The sequence below is a fragment of the Cyprinodon variegatus genome, unplaced genomic scaffold, assembly GCF_000732505.1.
Source record: "Cyprinodon variegatus isolate N-32 unplaced genomic scaffold, C_variegatus-1.0 Scaffold356, whole genome shotgun sequence".
Taxonomy (NCBI): domain Eukaryota; kingdom Metazoa; phylum Chordata; class Actinopteri; order Cyprinodontiformes; family Cyprinodontidae; genus Cyprinodon; species Cyprinodon variegatus.
The window spans coordinates 39943-62284 of record NW_015150809.1 but is presented as its reverse complement, the minus strand read 5'-3'; the positions used below and the strand labels follow the sequence as shown (position 1 = coordinate 62284).

At 35.3% G+C, this 22342-nt stretch overlaps 1 protein-coding gene across 1 annotated transcript; it reads right to left on the bottom strand.

Moving 5' to 3' along the window:
• Window positions 1–3388: 3388 nt before the first annotated feature.
• On the bottom strand, window positions 3389–14635 carry snx4 (sorting nexin 4). The gene is made up of 14 exons (XM_015386139.1): window positions 14514–14635; window positions 13837–13961; window positions 11536–11677; window positions 11270–11419; window positions 9661–9708; window positions 9467–9522; window positions 8546–8618; window positions 6977–7038; window positions 6732–6797; window positions 6489–6578; window positions 5273–5372; window positions 4931–5076; window positions 3555–3669; window positions 3389–3455 (listed from the first exon to the last, which is right to left on the bottom strand). Exons 1-14 carry the CDS (start codon window positions 14607–14609, stop codon window positions 3408–3410), a joined length of 1317 nt encoding a protein of 438 aa, XP_015241625.1. The 5' UTR covers window positions 14610–14635; the 3' UTR covers window positions 3389–3407.
• Window positions 14636–22342: the final 7707 nt, after the last annotated feature.

The following is a 22342-nucleotide window of genomic DNA, read 5'->3' as shown; positions in this document are numbered from 1 at the left end:
TAATGATGCTTTCTGGGCTATAAACAGACCTCTGAGACTATCACAGCGCAGGTGCTTTTATACAGAGACTTTATTACACAAATGGATTCTATTTATCATCATCACTCATTTAGGTCAACATTGAATAATTCAGAGATCCCCCCCCTGAACTTCTGAAGAGTTTCCTACACTGAAGGGGCCGATTAATTTTGAATGGCATCACTCTTCAGTTTTATTAGCTGTTAAAAATGTATCTAATAAATTTCATTCCACTTCATGACTGTGTCCCACTTGTTGATTCTTCACCAAAAAATTACAATTTAAGTTCCTTATGTTTGAAGCGTAATAATTGGCAAAAGGTCAGAAAGTTATTTTTACAAGGCACTGTATTTTTTCAAGAGATCAACTCATATCTTTCTTGGCCTATCAGTACAAATACAACTATAGGTGGATATGTTATCTGTTGGTTTCTTAGCCTTAATACATATTATACATACATATTATAATATCCTTAATTTCAACACATAAAGTTGCAGTGGAATATTGTAGAGGGGTGTGTTTAGTTAAGTTATATAATTCAAAAAAGTGACTAGGTGTTTATTACTGTTTGTATGACTATCTTATACACCTGAAACCAAACTCCTTTTAAAATAAAAAATTGAATAACATTAACATTTAAAACAAAATCTGAATTCATACAGGTATGAACCATCTTTGTAAAGGCACAGCTAAAATTGCTAGCAGGCTGTTGCAAGGAGCTGGTTCCAAAAAATGAATGAATGCAAGAAAAAGTGAAGTAGAAAATGGTTCTCAAGCAAAAGTGATAACCTTCAGAAACTTTTAAAGCTAAGATCATTCAAGAGAAATCAGCGCTTTAACAGCCACCACTCTCAGACACACTTGCTGTCCTTGTGTTATGCCACTGCTAACATCGGCTGATGCTCAGTCACTCAAAGTTCTCCAGATTAAGTCAATACTGTATTTCAGCTTGAAATATAGGTCTGAGAGTTTCCATTTCTAGTTACTCCTGTTCCCATTACAAATATTTTTCCACAGTCAGTGACCATATGGGGAACTGTCTCATCTTATATTATTCCAGTCAGTGTAACTGTTCATCCTTAGGACATCTTAAAGCCATTTCTGGCTCCTTCTGATTAACTTTAAGATTTTATATCGATTTGGACTTTTTTGTTTTGACCAGGAACAGATAACATAAAGCTTTAATTGCTTTTACTACTTTCAGGGAATCCTTTCATCCTCAAAGACTGCCCACAAAATGGGGACAATAATTCTGCATGTTTTGAGGCCTTGGCAAAATAAAAAGTGAGTTTGTTAAGCTAACAATCTAAAATCACATTGGCCTTCATTTGAATCTGGTTCGAATCAAGAGGTCCTCTTCCCATTTCTTGCAGCCTAATAAGCCTCTATACTTCTTAAAATAAATGAGTGAAAACTTTCTAAGGAATGCAACTCTTCTGGTGTATTAAAATATAATCCCTCTGTTTACATATGACAGTTTCCTAAACAAGCAGAACCCCAAAACACAGTTTTCACTCGTTTCCTGGTCTGCCAAATTGAAAGGTCTGTATATTGTGCGGCAGAGGGCGACACAGTTTAGTCATTTTCTAACCAGTGTCACATTTTCTTTCCAGGGCAGAGAAAATTTTAATTGCAAATCTATAGCTTGAATATTGAGAGGTTTTGCATATTTTCTAACGGTTTTAAGCATAGAACCCCCCATAACAGATCAGCATTAGAAATGAAAAGAAAGGATACCAAAAAAATTTGTATTGAGCAAGATGTCCGTGTTTAGAATGTAGGCAATATTCTGTCAAGTTAGATGATCATTTGGTCAGAAACATTCCTATCATTTTTAAAACACCTCACACTGAAAGTAACTCGGGTGAAAAAAAAAAGCCCAATGAACAAATATAAAACTAGTTGATGCTGATAAACTAAAACAAATATAAAACAATACACCACAGACATCCAGGAAGTAAATGGAGACACACCCATCTAATTTCCCTATTACCAGCAGGTGTGGAGGCAAGAGGCCAACATCAGGGAAAACCCGTTTTCGTTTTGTCCAGTAAAGCACGTTTTAAAGACAAAAGGTTAAAAAAAAAAAACAAATGCAAACATAACTCTTCTTTTATATTTAATATTTACCCACAACTTTTGACTTGTTGAATACTGGGAAAAAAGAAACAAAGTGGATCAAAATGATGTTTTTAATTAGAGTTTTAGTACAACAATTAAAAAAAACAAAAACTTATAAATGCCTTAGCTTTAGAACATATCAGTTAACAGTACATCCTTAACAAAAAAAAACAAAACAAAAAAAAAGATTTGGTGCGGTTCTCAGCACAACATTCAGATGTCAGATCCATTTGGCGCAACATTTAGCTCCACTCAACTGCAGCAATGAAACAATTACTTGTATTTGCTTCATTAATGAAATGTTAAACAGTAAAGATGTAGTTAGAGTTGCCTTGTTTTGGTCACATCATTAGAAGAAGAAGAAAAAAAACATGGGTAGGCACATTAACAGTTGGTAAAAGAGGTTGACATATTTCTTCAACACCACTTTTTTAAGGCAGTAAACCTTGAAGGTACAAAAAGGAGGAGCAATGAAATCACATACATGCTGCTTTTAACACAGGTTAAGTATAAAGTATAGTAAACATGACTATTAGATTGTACCTTTGGCTGAACATACGGCTTTCTTTTAGAAACAATAGGATGCGAATCAGTCTTATGTTCTCCTCCTGTCAGCTGTACATTAAAGAACTTAATTACAACATTGGTCAGCTATGGATTAACAGTACCAGAGAGAATAAGAGCAGTGTGACAACAAAAAAGAAGGAAATACGGTAGTGTAGTGGTTTTCTGAGTATCATTTGAGTTTTTGAAAAAAATATACATATCTTTGGCCATTCACCAAACTATTGGATATGGACTAGGGTCCAGAAACAGTTTTGAAGGTTTACATAAATCACAAAAATCCCAATTAGCAAAAAAAAACAAACTTGTAGCTGTTTGGTAGTGATGCAAGTGTAAGTATACACCTCTTAATTCATGAGCTTACAGCCAGCTGTCCCCACACAATGTATCTCTAAATAAACTTTGAGGAACTCTTTACAAGTAGACCTGAAGAAGAAATCTGCTGGGAATTCATTTTATCTTGGAAGACAGTGTGAAGAACCATCAGGAGAGGAATGTTAAGACAAAGGCATTCAAAAAGGTGATTCGATTCAATAGACCTCAACTCCACTGCCTGGTTTTAATTAAATTAACGAACACAAACAAGTTGACAAAATAATTTTAAGTAACACTTAAAGCAAAAGAAAAAAAAAGAGGCAGTGACTAATCCCAGTCTGTACTTTTTGAAATATAGGTTTTTCTTTTGGTTGCAGATGGTCATTGGCTCACATTTTATTGAAGCACTCTTTGGCGTTGGACCACACTTGTATTCCCTAAAATAGCAAAAAAAAAATAGTAGAAAATGAGATTATAACACCATTATGAAAATCCATCAGGAACATTTGCTGTGAAACTAAGAAGTGAACTCCTACCTTCTTACACATGCTGATCTGCATAATGGCATAGCTGATCAATGCTTCACGCAAGTCTCTGTCCTTCTGCTCCTTAAACCGTTCAATGTCGCTCCATGCCTTCTCCACAAACTCTCTGATGACACATTCACAAACACAACCTATCATCAGTCTGTCTTGGGGAAAAGAACTAAAGGAAAGCAAAGAGGATAAGCCAGAGGAAAAGGAAACTAACAATGGATGATTTTTGTACGACTCCATTTATTCATGTTCTACTTCCTGGTTTTTGTACAGCAGACTGCTTTTGTATACAAAACCCACTGACTAGACGGGCAGCTGTGCAACATCATCATCAGAAATGTATGATGACTACGTGGGTAGAAAAACAGCACTCAGCTGGGTATTTTTTTTGTTGGGAGATGAGCCTCTAAGCAGATACAGATGGCAGGTAGCCATGCCAACTGTCAATAATATAAACATATATACCCTGAATAATAACTACACAAATACTGAAAACATTTTAGCTGATTAATTTGATTCCAATAACCAGAATCTTCTATATATTGGGCAAAATTTAAATGGAAAATTGTAACTAAAACACACTATAAGCATTTAATGCAAATTTGTTATAGTGCACTTTTATCATGATTAAAGTAACTACCTTTAATATCTCAGAACCATCTAACCATAGGATGAAAAGACCAGTTCTGGGATTTCAGGCTTCATTTCAATTCATTGATATGACTTAAACTGTTGGAGCTAAAAGTGAAATCTGAGCACTTCAAAAAAATAAAATAAAACTTAAGTTCTAGGTTGTCAAATAGAGCCTGGATTTTTTTGCGAAACCAACAAATGTATTCAACTTAAAGAAAAAGATGTTTAGAAACTGACATTTTATACAGAAAAATTTATATTTAGACAAAAAAACAACAGTATTAAAATACAAATTCAGTTTCCTGACAGCAGTGAGGTCGGCTCCAGACACAATCATTCAATTAGAAAAACATGTTTATATTCATCACATCAATCAAACGCAACATCTCATTTTATCTTTACTTCAAGCCTCAACTATATTTTAATTAATGATACAGTACCGCCCTCCTGCTGACTCACTTTGTACTACCCTCAGTTAATACATATTTTGCTAGTTTCTACAAAAGTCAGTTTTCCCCCATTTGACAGAAAAAGATAACCTGAATCATTTAGGTAAAAGCCAAAAATGAATTGATCTATAGAGTAACTTTAGTGCTTCCTAATGATCATATTTCCCACCATGCTGAACCTGAAACAATAAACCCATTATATTATGCATTACATCATTAGAGAATTTCACAAGGAAGGATATTAAAGAACAGAAACTCAGACAGCTGTGGACGTTTGTTCAGTATAAGCCTTACTGGGTCTCTGCATTCTTCTCCTTGAGGGCGTTCTCCCCCTCCTGGATACTCTGCTCCAGGGCTGCCACTTTGCTCTCTCTCTGCTCCTGTGTCTCTTGACCAAATAATTTACTGGTCATTCCCTTAAAAGAAAAGATTCGCACCGTCTGCAAACACAAACACACACAGAAAGGGAGAAGTGTATAATTGAAAACAGATTGTATAAAACCCTAATTGCAAAACATGTTTACAACTTAAAAATGTACACTTTAATGATCATATGCATGCCCCTGACTAAGGTCTTAATAGTGTATTTTGATCAGGTACAAATGTGCAGTTTTGAAAGGTTTAAGTTACTGTTACCCCAGTTTCCATCTCCTCTTTCTGTTGTTTCTTGTAGGAGAGGTCCTGTGCTGCCATCTCCAGCTCATATTGGATCAACTCATGTTTTCTACAGACTGACCTAAAACATACATAATTTAGGAAATAAAATGTTAAAACTGACCATTGTTTATTGTTTATTTTCATTCTTAGAAGAAAATTAAATGCAAACAGGGAATCTGCAAAAAAAAAAAAAAAAGGAATACATTTATGATTAAGTCACCTGGTAGTTGAAAATTAGCTTTTCACACCGGTTTCAGTGTTTAAATGGAAAATTAGGACTAATTTCTGTTTTTCTGATCTCTGGATGGATACCTGACCTACCTGGTTTGTTCAAATGTAATTATAGCATGTTCTTGAGTAATGCTTGGTTGATTTTAGGCTACTTGGAGTTAAAAGTGGCTTCACATAAATGCTATACATCTGTTATTTTGGTTCAGAAGCCACATACTCTAGATCTAGAGTGCTAGACTGTTAGTGTACTCTATCTTTTATATAGGAAGTAGCATTCTAAACTAAAAACCAAAGAGTAAAGTGAATGAAAACAATTTGCCCTTCCTATAAAATTCTTTACTGTATCCTTGTTTAAGTATTATGTGGGAGAAAACAAAAGCCATTTATTTAAAAAAGTCCTACTAACATGGCCTGCACTTTTATAGTGTTAATCAAGTCTGAGGACTCCAGAGAACTTCACATCATGGCCACAGCTGCCCTTGGGTAGAGGGAGGCTGCCTTATAATAAGCTCCATGGCGCCCTCTGGCTTCATCAGAATGAAATGAACTGGGGGGTAGGGTGTGGAAAGAGGCAGGGAAAAAAAACCAAACCCGCAACCTACTAGTTACAGGTAAAACCCATGAGCCATCGTCCATGCTCCATAGCATGGATTTTTAAGGGAGAAACATTTTTACAAGGCAGAACAGAGTCATGTAGGAGTCTGACTGAGGCAAGATGGAGCCCTCTCTCCAACATTTTATGTTGGCCACTTTTTGAACAATAATGATTAATATTACCGAACTTTATTGATCTTACATTTGAGAAATTTACCTCTCCATTTAACCCATCCCCTTGGGGAGCAGTGGACTGCTGTTGTGTGGCACCCGGTAGGAATCAGGGGTTAAGTGTTTTGCTCAGCGCACTGCTCTAACCCACTAGACCAACACTCCGCCTAGGAAGATTGTTTATTTCACACTTATCTACCTGACAGCATCAGTGTAGAAGAGATACTCCTTCAGTTGGTCTGCATAGTGCTCCTCCTCTTCAAGAATGTCATCTATTGATGCAGCATAGCTGGAAACAAACAGAAACATTATTTGTTTATAGATAAGCTAAACAAAACATTTTGTTTCAGTGCCTGTGAATACAGTGGTAATTATTAACTTAAATAAAACAGCAAAGAGTTGCCAGCAGGTTAATAGTTAGGAAGAACCATTCTCTACTTACGTATCCATGTGGTGACCAGCACTCTGCAATCCATCTCCCATTTCCTTTTCTATAGCACTCCACTCACTGAGAAACAAACAGTTTGGGGTATTGCTTTACCTCAGCACCGTCCTCATTTGTGTCAAACAAACTAAATTGCTCCTTTTTGCTCTCCATTACACATGTATTTTCTATAGTCAGTTCACACCGATCATTTCTGTTAAATAACTTCACAAATGTTTCAAACATTCTGAACAATTTCTTACCTGAAAACTCTGCCATAGTTTGCATGGACTTTATAAACTCCATACAGTCTGTCTGCAACTCGCTGCAATTAAGAAAAAAAGCAAGCTGTTTTTTCTTTGTTCTTTCAAAAGTCTTTTAGAAAACATTCCAATTAAAGCCAGAAGCTTCATTATAAATGGGACCCAGTGCCTGAATATTTATGAGCATAGCTTATGTGAACAAAGAAAAGGAGAGGAAGTGATAACAGAAGTATCAAATATAAAATGGAGATTATTTATTAAAGTGGAAACACCTAAAGCCTAAGCTAAAAAAACAAACAAACAAATATTAATTTTATATAAAGCTACGGGCATTGCTTATGCCTATGGCTGGACAATAATTAAATGTAAATATATAACATATAATGTAATTTGATTCAATAACTGTGAGGACATTTAAACATGTTTTCAGTATTTTGACATACGCAGCAGTTGGCTGTCACGGTGTTTGTCACTGACTGACGTTCCAGCTGATCCCAGCTGAACACTGGCTGAATGCGCGATGGTGTAAACATCAGACAGCGACCCTGGGCTCTGTATCTGTAGGCTGTCCTGCTCAGCTGCTAAGCTCCAACGCGGTACGTTTTAGTAACAAAATGACCAAAGTCAAGTTTGGCTGATTTGTATTTAGCACAAGCTGTCCCTTCAAATGTCTCTGACGTGAGGATGAGAAAAAATTTGTTGCATGCAAACCGTGTAGAAAGTATGCTGCTCGTAAAGAAACAGCTGGTTGAACAGCTTTAAGTTACAGTCAGGGGAAAAGAGTTCAGCACAGTCTTTAAATGAGAGGAGAGCATAAGCCGTCACCACCAACGGGAAACTGTCTTGTGACATTATGGGATGTTAGAATTAATTGATTTTGTTTAGACTGAGCTTATCATTCCAAATGTTAGTGTCATCAATACGCGCTGTGCTGAGGTAGAGTAAAGAAAGAAAAAAGGGATGAATCAGGGATGAAAATCACTTTGGTTTCCAAAAAGAGAAGGGGAGAAATAATAACAGAATGATTTTAAAAAACCCACAACAGAAAAATAATTGTAAGTGCTGCCTGCAGCATCAATAAGGGTTTATCAAAAGGTCAATTTTTGTAAATTAATTAGGGACCTTTAGTCTGTATTTTCAGAGCTGGTTATGAGTCATTACTTGCTTTGCTAATGTATTATAGGGTATTAGTGAAAAATAGTCTTTCAGCCTTAGGTCTGAACGTCTGCTTGAACAAATGAGTCAATTATTAAAAAGTTAAAGTACTCAATAACAAAGAAACTGAAAGAGGCAAATAATCATGGACTGAGGAATATGAGGAGATTATTGAGATTAATGATTATTTCATTTGTTGAGCTTGTTGCCTCCACCTCCCAAAAAAGTAGATAGATTTAGAAAAAAACAAAAAACAAAAAAAACAATCATTTCTGACACGTTATATTCATTTTGGGGTCTCACAGACTTGGCATGATAACATTCAGAAGTTTGTAGACATCTTTTGTTGGTTTTCTTGGCGATTTTTCTGAGGCTTTTACATTGTTTATATTAATACTTGAACTCCGAACTTACCGCTCTGATCCTGAGTAACTGAGAGATGACAGTGCTTAAATTATCACTGTAGTTTTTCAGAGATGTGAATCGCCTAAACAAACAAAAAAAAAAACAAAATTATTCTTTCAGTTAAAGCTGAACTTTAGTTCAAATATACAATTTTTTTCTAAATGTCAGGCAAAAGTGTTATGACCCATTTTTAATCCTTCTCCGTCCTAAAATATGTTTTTATTGCAGGCATGTATATTTAATTGACTCCACCAAATTCCAGATAAAAAAAAAGTAAATCTCATCTAAGTCATTAAAATTTGAGTGTAACCAATTCATGACCAGTGGCAGCTGACCAATAGAGGGCGCTAGGGTGCTGCCCCACCAGCCCAATGACTGATTAAGACATAAAAAAATCCAATTAAATTATAAAATTAAAATATTTCAAAATATATTGATATATTTTTTAGATGTGCAAGATACATATTTAATCCTTAATGACGAGTAAAGCGTAATTTCATTTTTCATCAGAAGGGTGACGTATTTCCGCCCTACAGTGCAAAAATCTTTGCCAATTGACTCGCGTTAAAAGTTGTACATGCACAGTCGCTCCTCTGAAATACAAACGTATAGGAGAGCTCTGGGCCCCCTAATGCTATGCTCTTAGCTAACAGGAACTGTCGTCACAGTTGTGTGGGTGATGTAACGAGTACATTTCTCCACTTTGAGATCAATAAAGTCAATCAATCAAGCGTACGTCTATTTTGAATGTACAGCCCCGCCCCCGGAGAAAACTCCACCAGCCGCCACTGTTCAAGACTGAAATGTTGTAACCTACCATCTTTCGAAATGGTTGAAATTCTTTACATACGTGTATGATGTGTTGCTTTATGAGCTCTTTTATTCCATGTCATGTTTTGTATCCAAGTAAAAAAAATTTTTTCCACCTACTTGTCAGGATTCTTGACTCTGAAACTGGCACTTAAAGACTTTAATCTGGAGTCCACCTTTTGAAACAGAACATGCATAAAAGTAAATCAAAAAGTACAGAAAAATCTTGAATAATATAAGATTCAATGTCATATGACAATACCATGATAACAAACATTAACATAATACATTCAACAACAGAAACCTGATCCAACCTTATCTTGGAACCCGGTCTCGAGAACCGCTTCCCTCCAACCCTTTTCCTGGGGACATTCAAATAACAAAAGACAGACAAGGTCACAATAATACTATGTAAATATAAAATCAAAAGGCGATTGACAAAACAAATTCACATAAACAACAAAAAAAGACTAGAGGCCTGTTTCACAAAACCAAAGTAGGTTATTAAATGGGATTTTCTAGATATTCTGGCTTAATTAAACCTCCAACTTTGTTTTACAAAAGCAGCAACACATCAGTTATCATAGCCATTTATTTTGTGCACCTAGCCATATTGTTTTTTTATTGAAGTACTTTCATTTTTCTAACATTATTATGGCAGCCTATACCATTTGAAATACATTTTCCCTTTGGATGTTACTGTACAACAGTGTACCCAATTTAGCAGAAAGCCCTTAACAGATTATTAAAAGTGTTGAAGGGATTAGAAAAAAAAAGGCTTTTAGAGAAACAAAGGTCAGACCATAAACGTAGCTCTAAACATAAGTGTCCTCCAGATTAATTACACTCAACTATCTGCATGAGCAGTACTGGTTTTCTCCATCTTTTCTTTTCCCAGCTTTGTTTTTGTCATTACACTGTAACCAAGTTCAGAGGAACGAAATGAACTCTCTGCATTAAACCCATCCCCTTGGGGAGCAGTGGGCTGCCATTGTGCGGCACTGACTTCTTCAATTTTCAGTTAAAAGAAGCGGTTAGGAGATGTGTATTTTAGCCTTTTTTGGCATTTAGTCTGCTATTGTTTACCAAATCAATAAATATGTGATTACTATGATTTCTTGAAGAAAACTGCAGACCTGCATTAAAGGTATAGGGGAGGATTTTCCCAAATTTTTTTAAAACATCCACCCTCTCCACTTCGAAAAAAAATGCACATGCACAACTTTGTACATGCTCCCCAGAGGGAACGCCTATCGAACGCTTGCAAGAGCATGCATGACCATGCATGAGCTAAATCTCCTGGTGCTCACTCGGTTTAAAAGTTACTGTTTGCATTGCTTAATCAAGCTTACTTTGCAAGAGATTTGCAATTTTTCCACAATGTCAAACTCACCACCGGTAAGTGAAAATATATTTACGACAAGCAAACATGTTTAAAGAAATACGTCCATAGCCCATCATAATACAGATATTGTGAATGCAAATATGTGTCTCTGCAGCTACAAGTACCTTTACCATGCTACAAGCCAATAAACTATTGTCAAGCAGGTAGCACGTGAACATATCACCAGAATGAATGATAATTAAGAGGACCACTTATTTTGATGATCTACACAGAAAAAGAACATCCTGCACTCTACCTTTCAGCTGGAATATTTACATCTGGCTTGACGTAAACGAGTGAATCCTGGCTTGGCTCTATGTGAATTGGATGAACCCAGGATGCGCTCATTATGCTAGTTCCAGCCTGGCTTCAGCTCTTGTCCTGGATTTCCTAATTTTGCTTTAGTGAAATAGGCCTCAGAGCTCACCTGAGTGTGTTCACACCACACAGTCACGAAAGGTCCAAATCAACAGAGATTTTGGTTGTCAAATGCAATTGGGTTCAAAAGGGACAAATAAGTTGTACATTTGGTTACAAACCTCTGTGAGAAAGAGGAAGAAAATATTATCGTTTGACAAGACAGGATGAGATGCAACACGCAGCAGGAAGTTTTCTAGACCAACTCTTCGCCGCTCTACAAAATCTGGGTCGAGGTTATCCGCTGAAAGCTTGTGCCACACAAACTCTGCCTGCAAGCGATAAAAATCAAAAATAGAAACAGCATCAACAAAGGCCTATGAAGTGATCCTTTTTACTTTTTCCATATTATATCAGATTTAACAAATTACTATTGACTAAATCTCACCCTTTTTTCTGGTAATGGAGGGATGATGATGTAGGGATATGTGACCAAGAGGTATGTTCTGAGGAGCTCAAACTCACTGTAGCGTCTCCATAAAGTGTCGGGTGCAGCTGGAGTACCTCCTTCTGAGACTGATTCGGCTGGCCTTCAAGCAGAGATACAGAATTAAACAGCTTTTTAGAATGATAAAGAAGATTGAAAAGGGCTTTTTGCAGACACCTAAAGCCAAAAGAGAAGGAATGGAAAAAATAAAACACTTATCAGAGCATTTGCAACATGTTAGCAAAAATACCAACAACCAAGAACTAGAATAAAGAATCGTCAGACACTTCTGTTTAAGTATACGATTTTCAGCTTCCAGTTTTGTAGGGAAGCGTTTTTGGGGTATTCAGGTATTCCTGTTACTAAAGAAAGTGTAATATAAATGTTCATCAGTTTACATTTATAATTATCTTAAACCCAAAACATTAAAATATCCTGAAAGTCCTGACATACAATTACCTAAAAGTCTGTATTACTTCAGTCAAAAATATTCAAATTCTAACAATGCGGTGGACTGGTGGAATAAAAGTGGAGCTTCTTGGAATCTGGGTCTTGTTTTATCTGGAAAATCTGCTGTAACTGATGTAAACTGACTGAATCCTTTTTTATCAAATGGTCTTAAAGTAGAATTACTGCCCATCAGTTTGGGACCTTCATTTTATGCACACTTGGGTTATAAAGAATGATCCAAATCAAACCAACAAGCCCCCCCCAATTTTTGACTTTTCACCTTAATGTATTAGGGCTGAACAATTAATCAAACCAATCATGATTAATCAATTATTGAAATATTGTCAACTAATACAGTAATCGATTAATCGTAAACTGGAGTACAGAGACTGTAAAATGTGCCTTTAGCTGACACAGAGCATTTAGAGCAGTGATTATATCAAAATTGTAAATAAATATGTAAATATTTTGCATTTAAGATAAAATAATATTTTTGTCTGTCAATATGCTCTATCCAAAACTCCTCCTGGTTTAATTTCTTAAAAAATCTTTAAGGAACCTTTGCCTATCCGATGGTTGGAAAAATTATAATCAGATTAATCGATTTGCAGAATAATCGTTAGTTGCAGCCCTAAATATATTAGATCTTGATTTGAAAAATACACTTAATTTGGTAAACATTTCTGACTGAATTGCAATCAAATTGTTCATATGAAACATTTTAGTATTATAAAAATAGTAAAACCACAATAAATCTGCAAAATGGGTTTAAAGTTTTGTTCTGCAAGTTCACTCTATAATGTTACTCTAATTAATTAAGGTTAATTATTATTCTACATAAATGTAACTTAAAAAACAAGCTTACAGGGTTCCTACAACATAAGGCAAGTTAAAGTTAAGACTTTTTAAGACTTCTTTTTGTCCCTTGATAAAAAAAAACTTTAAGACCAACTTCACAATAAACACAAGAAAACCTGGTTGCGACAAATTTAACCTGATACTTATTTTAACATAAACCATTACTTTCTGGCCCAGTGTTTACAATTTTGAAAAACTTTCCATATAGGAAGAAAGCTAAAAATACACTAATAACAGATACATTATCTGGAGGTTTGGCACTTCTGGTGCTTCTTTTGAGGTCGGAGATGGCTGTAGAGGCCTTGCAGAAACAAGGGTGGAACAGAACTGAGAAATAGCTGCTGCTTCTCTGTAAATTTATTTTCCTGCTTTGTTTTTCACTCTTCACATGTCTGACTCCACAGCTCTGATTCCCATCGTGCTGAGGTTGAATGACTTCTTGCTCAAAATACGCCATTCCTCATATACATCCCCTGGTGCTGTTTTTTTGCCATTCCAGAAAACTCATTGAATTTACACTTCCTCATGTTATTGGCACATCACCCCAAGGTCTGGTTGCAACATCGTTGTTATTGGTTCTGCTGTCAGGATGGAACTAATGATTCTTCCAGTGAAGCTGTTCGGTAAATGTCAAAAAATTATGAATTATTTTAAATTTTTATATGAATTAAAAAAAAGAAAATCCTATTTATGACTTTGTGAAAATTTTAAGACATATGAAAGACTGATTTAGGACTTTTTAATACTAAATAAAGGCCTTAATGTTATATAGAAGAATTCGATGCCTTTTAAGACTTTTTAAGGATCTAAATGGAACCCTGTGCTTAGTATGGATTCAGCATACATGTTAAAGCACATATACTAGTAGAATAAACGTCAACTATCAGCATAAAATGTTTCTAAAGCTAAACTTATGAATATCAGCAAATAAGAGCAGCTCAGTTCATAGCTTACCGTGTTTCTATGAGGTAGACAGTGTAGGTTTCTTGCATATTAACAGTGTTCTTCCCTGTCCTCTTATCTGCCTCTGCAACGCTTATTTCCATTTTTTTCAGCAGAGCTGTGCTTCTTTCCACCATCTAAAGCCAGAAAGGTGCGATGCATGAGCAAAAGCAGCAGATTCGATGCATTTTAGGAGAACAGAAGCTTTGACATCTGTGCTTTTTCCTAAGAGTAACTCACATTACACATATAAACAACAACCGACCGAGCATGGGAAACAAAGACGTATTTTTTTCAGGACGGGATATGCAAACTGTGCACAGATAACATGGAGCAAGCTGGATGAATAGGGCTCATTCAGATAAACTAAACTTTCCGTTTCAACTGGCTAACTGGCAAGCTAACGGCTAGAGCAAAGTTGAAGAAGTTTTTAAACGTCGTCAGCAGGCGCGTTTACCAACTCCTATACCAACTTTAACCGTCATATACAAAGGTTGTCACTAACACAGAAGTTAACAAAAAAAAAAAATCTATAAAAAAAAACACCCAACTGCTTTTTTTGTTGGTTGGTAGGCGTCACCATAACTCGGCTAATTTAGGCCATACTGTCAGTGTTTTCTCTCGGGATAATATGAGGCAAACCGTTTAAACATCAGCCGTGATGGTTTGAAAGAATTAGAAAGTACAACCGTGTTTATTATGTTGTTCTCCGACTCCGATGAAGTAATGTCGGTGTTGCAAATCACAGCTACTTCTTCGCTACTTCCCGAGTCTGCCATGGTCATCTGATTCCTGATATCACTGCTTTCTGTCAGCTGAGTTGGCAGTGCGCATGCGCACTAAAGAAATAGTCCTGGAAACTTAAAATCCTAAAAATAATAAATGGGGGGAAAAAATGATTTATAGTGTAGGCAAAATAAATTCTTTAGAATTTGAGTAAAAGAAAATAAAGACGGTTCATATATTGTGTATTAATTAATTAGAGCAGAGGTCTTCAACAGGGGGTCCGCGACCCCTAGGGGTCCGTTGAGGTACTGCATGGGGATCGAGAAAGTTTTGGTTGTTAAGATTTTTTTTTTTATATTCCCCCCCTGCAATTTTTTCCACTAATTGAAATGTCTTTAAATACACATTAACACGAATTTAACACACTGTAGTAAACAGATAAATGGATGCAGAACATGTCTTTTACTCATCAATGCAGATCTGTGTTTCTGAGTAAAAATAAGTCAATTATCTGACAAAAGAGTGGAAATGAGAAGATATATATATATACATTTTTTTTCATTGTTGTTCCAATAAGTTTATTGTAAGAACAGAAACATAGACTCTAGATTTTTTTTAGTTCTTCAAAAAGTCAGAGAAAGATTATTAAGATTTGACGCATAAAATATCTAATCTTAAAAAGTTTTTTTTTCTCTTTTTGGAAATATGAATTTAGATTGTTTAAAATTCTAAAAACATGACTTATATTTTGAGATAGTCTTCAACATAAATGACAAATATATTCATATATGTATTCCCCCCTGCATTTTTTCCACTAATTGAAATGTCTTTAAATACACATTAACATGATTCAACACAATGTAGTAAACAGATAAATGGAGGCAGAAGATGTCTTTCAGTCATCAATGCACACATTCAGCAACACACAAGAGCTCTTTTAAGCTGGGCACAGTTTTATTTACAACACCTGCCCCATCAACGAGAAATCAGAATCAGAAATACTTTAATAATCCCAGGGTGAAAGTACCCCAGCTTTAATAGAGTGACTATATGACCAGTTTGATAGAACACAGTTTCATTACAATGCTAATATAATACACTGCTAATCAAAATCTTAAGACCAGTCAAAAAATTGCAAGAATTTGCATTTTGCAAACATTTTTTTGTGGAAAAAAAAAATCATGTTTGAGTGTAAATGCAGTTTTCAATTAAATCCCCGCTCAAAAGTTTTTGTCTCTTACTCTGATTTCTTCTTTTAACATTGTGAAGCTCTACTTAGAACCTTCTTAAGATCCAATAGTGCAAAATGCAAATTCTTGCAATTTTTTGACTGGTCTTAAGATTTTGATCAGGAGTGGGGTTATAATTAGGGGTCCCCTCTCCATCTCACCATCAGTTTGGGGGTCCTTGGCCTGGGAAATGTTGAAGACCCCTGATTAGAGCAATGTAACACATTTTTGATGAAAAATAAACAAACAGAGAAGCAGGCCTAAGCTAAGTATGTCAATTGTTATAAAATTGCATAAAAATAAGCTAGTGCAAAAAAAAAAAAAAACACCTATAAGTTTTAGCTTATAAGTTCTGGTTCAGTAGTTAAGCACAAAAGAAAAAAAAAAAAAGCTAATTTCAGCACATGAATGAATGAGTACCTATATTTCATGAATGATGCCAGCGATAATCATACAATTATTCCGATCTTAATAAAAGTGTATATAAAATTTTTAATGGTTCCATTGCTCTACATGTGCAGTGTTTTTTTCTGTGAGCTTTCCTTTTCCCACACTGACATCTACTGGTCTCAAGGAGGTAATCTCTTCTACCTTTGGCTCAAAGTTTTCGTCCACACTGGAAAGCAAACATAATGTGAAAATGTGTAACTTAAACATAACAAACAGAATCAATGCAAGAAAAAAAGCTAAAATTAACCAGCAGAATTTTTTCACACATTATGTTGCATAAAAAACCCACACTGATCTATTTTACAAGATACAACATGATGAAATAGTTCTTATTTGTGAAGTTGAAGCGATTTGATACACTATCTCAATATCTTTTCTTTTTTGTAATAAACAATGGCATATATTTATCGAGCCCATCAATACTTTGTGGATCGACTTTGAGGACCTTTCCGCTCTAGAGATACATGAATAGATACATCAACATCTTGTCATCTTTTGACAAAATGATTGTTATAATTTTTCAATGATTTTTTTTCAAGGAGAGTTTCAATGCTGTTACTGCTTATCACATTTAGAAAAGTAGTTTTGATCTCTCAAGGAGTCCAGAGCAGAGCGCTGCCACACATTTAAATGTGTTTTTTCTTTTATTTCTATACTTGATAAAGAATAATGACAAATCTCTTCTTGATATACCCGAACCTACCCATTGCAGTAAAGAGTCTCATTCAGACCATTTGTTGGTTCTTGGTCATATGTATCCAATGACAAAGTGCTGATAGATAATAGTTCACATGATGACATTCTGTATGAAATCTTGAGTAATCCATACAGTTGAGTCTCTAACAGACTTTTGTGCTTTAAAAAAAATGAAGTAGTAGATCTTTGGGGATCAAAATGAATAGAAATCACAAGCTACATTATTTTATTACAGTGAAAGCAATTTTGACCAAAACCAACAATCTCAGAAAAAAACCCATATTAATTTAGCATTTGTTAAACAGCTATTAAGTTTTTTCTCTTTTACCAGAGAGACTAGAAACTGTTGGTGGCACTAAGAAATTGTGCCATTTTAGGCTATTGTCTTTTCTAATGGCCCATTAGGTCTTACCCAATTTTACATCTTGGTATGTTTTTTCTGTTTTGCCATAAGATAACTAAGATTTTAATCGTATCAAAGGTGAGAAAATTTGGTATTTCAATATTAGATTTACTTGTTCAATAGTTTCTGACACAAATATAATATATATTTGTAAATTTTACCTATAGGTGCCAATATTTGATCCATTATGTGAGGCAAATTGAAATATTTAGGCCCCTGAATTCCCTGTGGAGCTTAAGATACACTTTTTAAACATTGATAAAACTCTGAGCAGCAGACATCGATTAAGCCGGGGCTGGGAGTTTTCTCCTCAAAATTGTCTGGAGGAATTCAAAAGTTACCTGGAAAAGTTGAAGCAGCTCCACTTTTATCTTTACATGTTTGAGTGAAGAACGACCCTGACAGCTAATCACAAACTCTGCAAAGATTTTATCAACAAAGTCTTCCAACATGTGTCAGAAGTTCCAATCAGCATTGTTAAGTACAGTATGCAATCAGAGGTGTATTCAACATAGATATATTGCATTCAGAAATACATCTAGAAAATTGACACCTTATAGATCCTTTATTGTAAAATGCTAATCCCCCATCACATAAATGCCACTTTCATGCATATAAAATCAAAGTTAAACTGAAAACAGGAGAACACTTGCAACCAAATGACACTTACTCTGATGATGACCTTTTTTATGTTACAGATGGACGTTATGTGTAAGTTTTAAATGAAATAGAGGCGTTAATATAGCCTTACATCTGCAGCTCCTCAGGAGTTAACATAGGAAACTTCTTGTCAGGCATGTCAGCTTCAATTGAAAGTAAGGGCTTGATAGGTTTATGCTTTACCATTTTAATTGATGGATGGGAAAATGGTCAAAGCTTGAGACATATTGCAATAAGCCTGGCTAGAAACTTCAGAAAAACTTTACCTCTAACTTATCTCTACTTAGTGAACATGGTGTTGCTTGTCCACTTATTTTCGCTATCAAACGTCTGAGGTATTTCCAAATTATCTCTATTAATTTTGTAATTAAATTAAACACAGGAGAACTTATACATTTCCCAACGCAAAGTTGTTGTGCTGGATTTTACTTAGGGTTTTGAGGGTTATGTTTGCTGAATGGTGCCAGTTTGAGATTTTGAACTTAATAGAAAATTAATATTAATATTTATGTTTGCTCTATCACATCCTATCCATGATAAAATGCTTAACTTTGTGTTTGTAACATTATATCATGTAAGAAAGAATCTGAGAGGCTTTTAATGAATTTATGTGTCAGGCTTTGTAGAGTTAGCATTTGATTTTTAGAATGTTGGTAAAAAGAATGTATTATTTGCTCTTGCTCAGCAGAGTAAGGGGACTACGGTAGTACAAAGAGCAAACTGGATCAGATCATATTGACTTAACTGTAATATTTTATTGTCCTGGGCAAAAGAAAATATAAAAAGTTGTAACTTAAGCACTTTTTGCAAACTTTTTTGTAGTCCAATGTCTTGTTTAGTGGAATGTGGGATAATTCTGGCTTACAAACAGAACCAGGATACTAAACTTGAGTTCCTGTGGTCACAATGTTGTGCGGTGTTTAATGTTTAAAGAGAAGGGTGGGGCAGCATTTAGTGTGGAAACATTTTCTATAATTCCACTGAAAAAAGCTTAGTGTTGGCATGAGATGGATGAAAAAGGGAAAAGGTGAAGTAAAACAGCACACAAAGGGGAGAAAGTACCACGTTGAATTACTTTAAAAGGATCCGTAGTGCATACTCACCAGGTATGGGGGGATTGAGGGGGGTAATGATGGGATGTGGTTTTGGGCTGCAGTGTGTCCGGAAACCCAGAGCTTGTGCTGTGACCAGCCGTTGTCTCAGCAGCAGCATAGTTCCCATTCTTTCCTACCACTGACCTCAAACCGGTCACCACAACTTCCTGTTCGGACACATGGGCATTCACACATATTGACACAGACACATCAAGTCCAATTTGACTTACTATAATTGGCTACTTGACAAATTTATAAAAACTGTCTGACCAACAGTGACTATAATAACAACTTATACTGTGTTTGTAGAAGTCTATGTGTGTACTTGTGCATGCACATATAAACGTATTTGTCCCATTTTACTAGTTGAGTGAGGACTTTGATGCAAAGTGAGGACCTTTTATTCGGTCCTCATCTTCTTTGAGTGTTAGGTTTAGGACTGAACTTCCTATTAGGGTTAGGTTAAGTCAAGGATTAGAGTCAGTGTTAGGCTATAGAAAGGCTTTGAATTGAATGTAAGTCATCACATGGTCCTCAGTACAATAATTATTTAAGGAATTTAGGTGTTTGTGTATGTGTATACTATGTGTGTCAGAGAGATATACATTGAGCAAGAGTTCACATTAATTTTATTTACAGTTTAAAATGTTAATTAGCTGTAAGAGTATTTTTTTAGTTGTATTTTGTCTTCAAAAATATATTTCGCTAAAAAAACAAAAAAACATTTATTTTATTAGCATAATTAGCCATCAGTTGATTTGACCAGTTCAACAGCAGAGGGAAGCAAAAGCCACATGAAGCGACCTGGGTAAAAAATATGAAGGTACAGTAAAATGAGTCAAAATGACTTAGTCTTAGTCAGTGACTGATTCATTCCTTATGTCTTCCAAGGTTTAAAGGGTTGATGGAAACAAAAAGAAAAGAAAAAAAAATGTCATTAAGACAATTTTTCCTTATAGTGTCTTTGGTTTGTCCTTTTAATTAGTTGCTCAGAGAATTAGTACTAACTGATTTTCTGCCATACTGTTTGATGCACATTAGACAGCTGAAAGTAGGCTCTAGATTTTTCTCTAATTAAAAATGGAGACAAACTCAGCTGTTACCTCGCCAAGGAAGTTATATTTTTAGGATAGTTTTTGTGTTTGATTGTGGGTCTGTGCGTGTACAGGATAACTTGAAAAGCTATGGAAGGATTTTAATGACACTTCATCAGAGTTTTCAATCATGTCAAGGTACAATCTGTCAATTAAATGTTGGTGATGATACATATCATAATTTGGATACAGGATAAAAAAAAAAAAAGATTCTCTATCATAGAATATAATATCATCCTTTTGAGGCAAAAAAATACATAAATACAGTTAAACATGTGTGCATAAAGTACAGCGGTATAGCTGATAGTGCTGGTGTGATTAATTAGTATTTATCATCAGGTTAAAAAAAAAAAAAAAACATCCAACACAAAATGTTAAATTAAAACAATATTGCTATCTGGAAGCATCAGCATCAATATAACATTTTGTTTAGGATATCACAATCCTTTAAGAGATAGAAAAGGTTGGATTAAAACATAAATATCACAAAGGTAACAGCCTCTAGCCTTCATTTTATAAGCTTCATCCTTTTGATTGATTTTACTGTACATAGAAATGATATATAGTTGTGCTTGAAATGTTTACATACCCTTCCATTAAAGACAGAAAAAAATCAGCTGCAAAGGAAATAAATTGAAATTGACAAAATAATAAATTAAGTGACATTAAAACTTGTTATTTGAATTGTTATTGTGAAATTATCAGTTTCTTTAATGGGAGGGTATGTACAGTAAACTTAAGCACAATTGTAACATTTCCAATGATGCCTTTGCTGTGTGTAACTTATAAAGTGCGACATTTCAATATCCGACCTACATAACCTCTTTACAAAGACACTTCTTTTTTTTTGGCTGTTGAAAAAAATCTAATGTTATAAAAAATCTGAAAGTTCTGAGAGACCTCATTATATCAGTTATACTGTACTTCAGCCTTGTAGTAGCACCACAATTTTATGATTTGTTAATTAAAAATCAATTTCAAACTGAGCCATTAGTGACTAAATAATCTTAAGATTTCAAAAGGCTTGGATTTGTTAAAAAGCTCAAAAAGCTTGTGTTCAGTAAACACTACCATTGTGAAACATTTTTTGAAATTCTATATTTTTTCCAATTTGAAGTTGCCATGCATCATAACCTTGTTGACAAACCCAGAGGTGCAATTTTCATTAAATCCTTCCCTGCCACAGCTAAACTTATATACACATGTGTGTGCACATTTACTGTAAATAGGCAGACACACAGAGGCACACTTTTTCATGCACACATGCAGAGTGTGAGCAATGCAGTATAATAAGTAGCATGGCAGAAGTGTGGTTTACTTTGCCCCATGTCCAATCATTGAGAAGCCACATGAAGGCCTCATGGTATTAAAGGACAAGCCTTGGTTGGCTGGGAGGGAATCTGTCATGCAACGAAAAAACAGTTTTTTCACCCTTTTTTCCTCTTTCATGTCTTCTCAGTTCTTCATTCTTCTCCTCCAAGTTCTGTCGCTTTTTTAAAGTTTCTGTGCCTTCCCCCTGGCCTATTTTTTTTTTTTTTGCTTCTGCTCATTGTTTCATTCATTTTGTGGCACATTAGCCTCAGTTGTAATATTCCCCAGCTTAAAATGCTTAGACCGCTGGAATGTTCCGTCAAAAAGGTGGGCGGACCTGGGAAGGAGGTGGGGGCGGGACAAACCAACATGACCAATTAAGGAGGAGATTGAGGTAAGATGGACAACTTCTAAATGGTGTAATAACAACCTACTAAAATGTAATTACAATGCAATAGCAATAGACACTTCTAATGACAGGATGTGTATGCCAACGTGATTTCCTAAGTATGGCCTTGGCATAATGGGTGACTGTTAACATGGCGTGGAGATTATAGAGAGGTGTCTGAATGCAAAAATCCAACCACACAGACTTGTAACAGCATTGAAGGGCATCATGGTCGCTCAAAACATCTGCCAGGTTAGCAAGCTGATAATGTTGGTCTAATTAAGATACTTTGTAGCAGACTTAATCTTCTAATTAGATATTTTATTTTAGCAAGGCTAATAACGTTTAGTGAAACATTTTCACAGCAAATGTCACTACAATCCATCCATCCATCCATCCATCCATCCATCCATCCATCCATCCATCCATCCATCCATCCATCCATCCATCCATCCATCCATCCATCC

What these genes read in the sequence shown, in the direction of transcription:
- snx4 (XM_015386139.1), bottom strand. Translation starts at nt 14,609, where the DNA reads ATGACCATGGCAGACTCGGGAAGTAGCGAAGAAGTAGCTGTGATTTGC. An exon ending in AGAACAACATAATAAACACG is followed by an intron (nt 13,962 to 14,513) that starts GTTGTACTTTCT and finishes TTCTGGCTTTAG; the next exon opens with ATGGTGGAAAGAAGCACAGC. An exon ending in GTCTACCTCATAGAAACACG is followed by an intron (nt 11,678 to 13,836) that starts GTAAGCTATGAA and finishes CTCTGCTTGAAG; the next exon opens with GCCAGCCGAATCAGTCTCAG.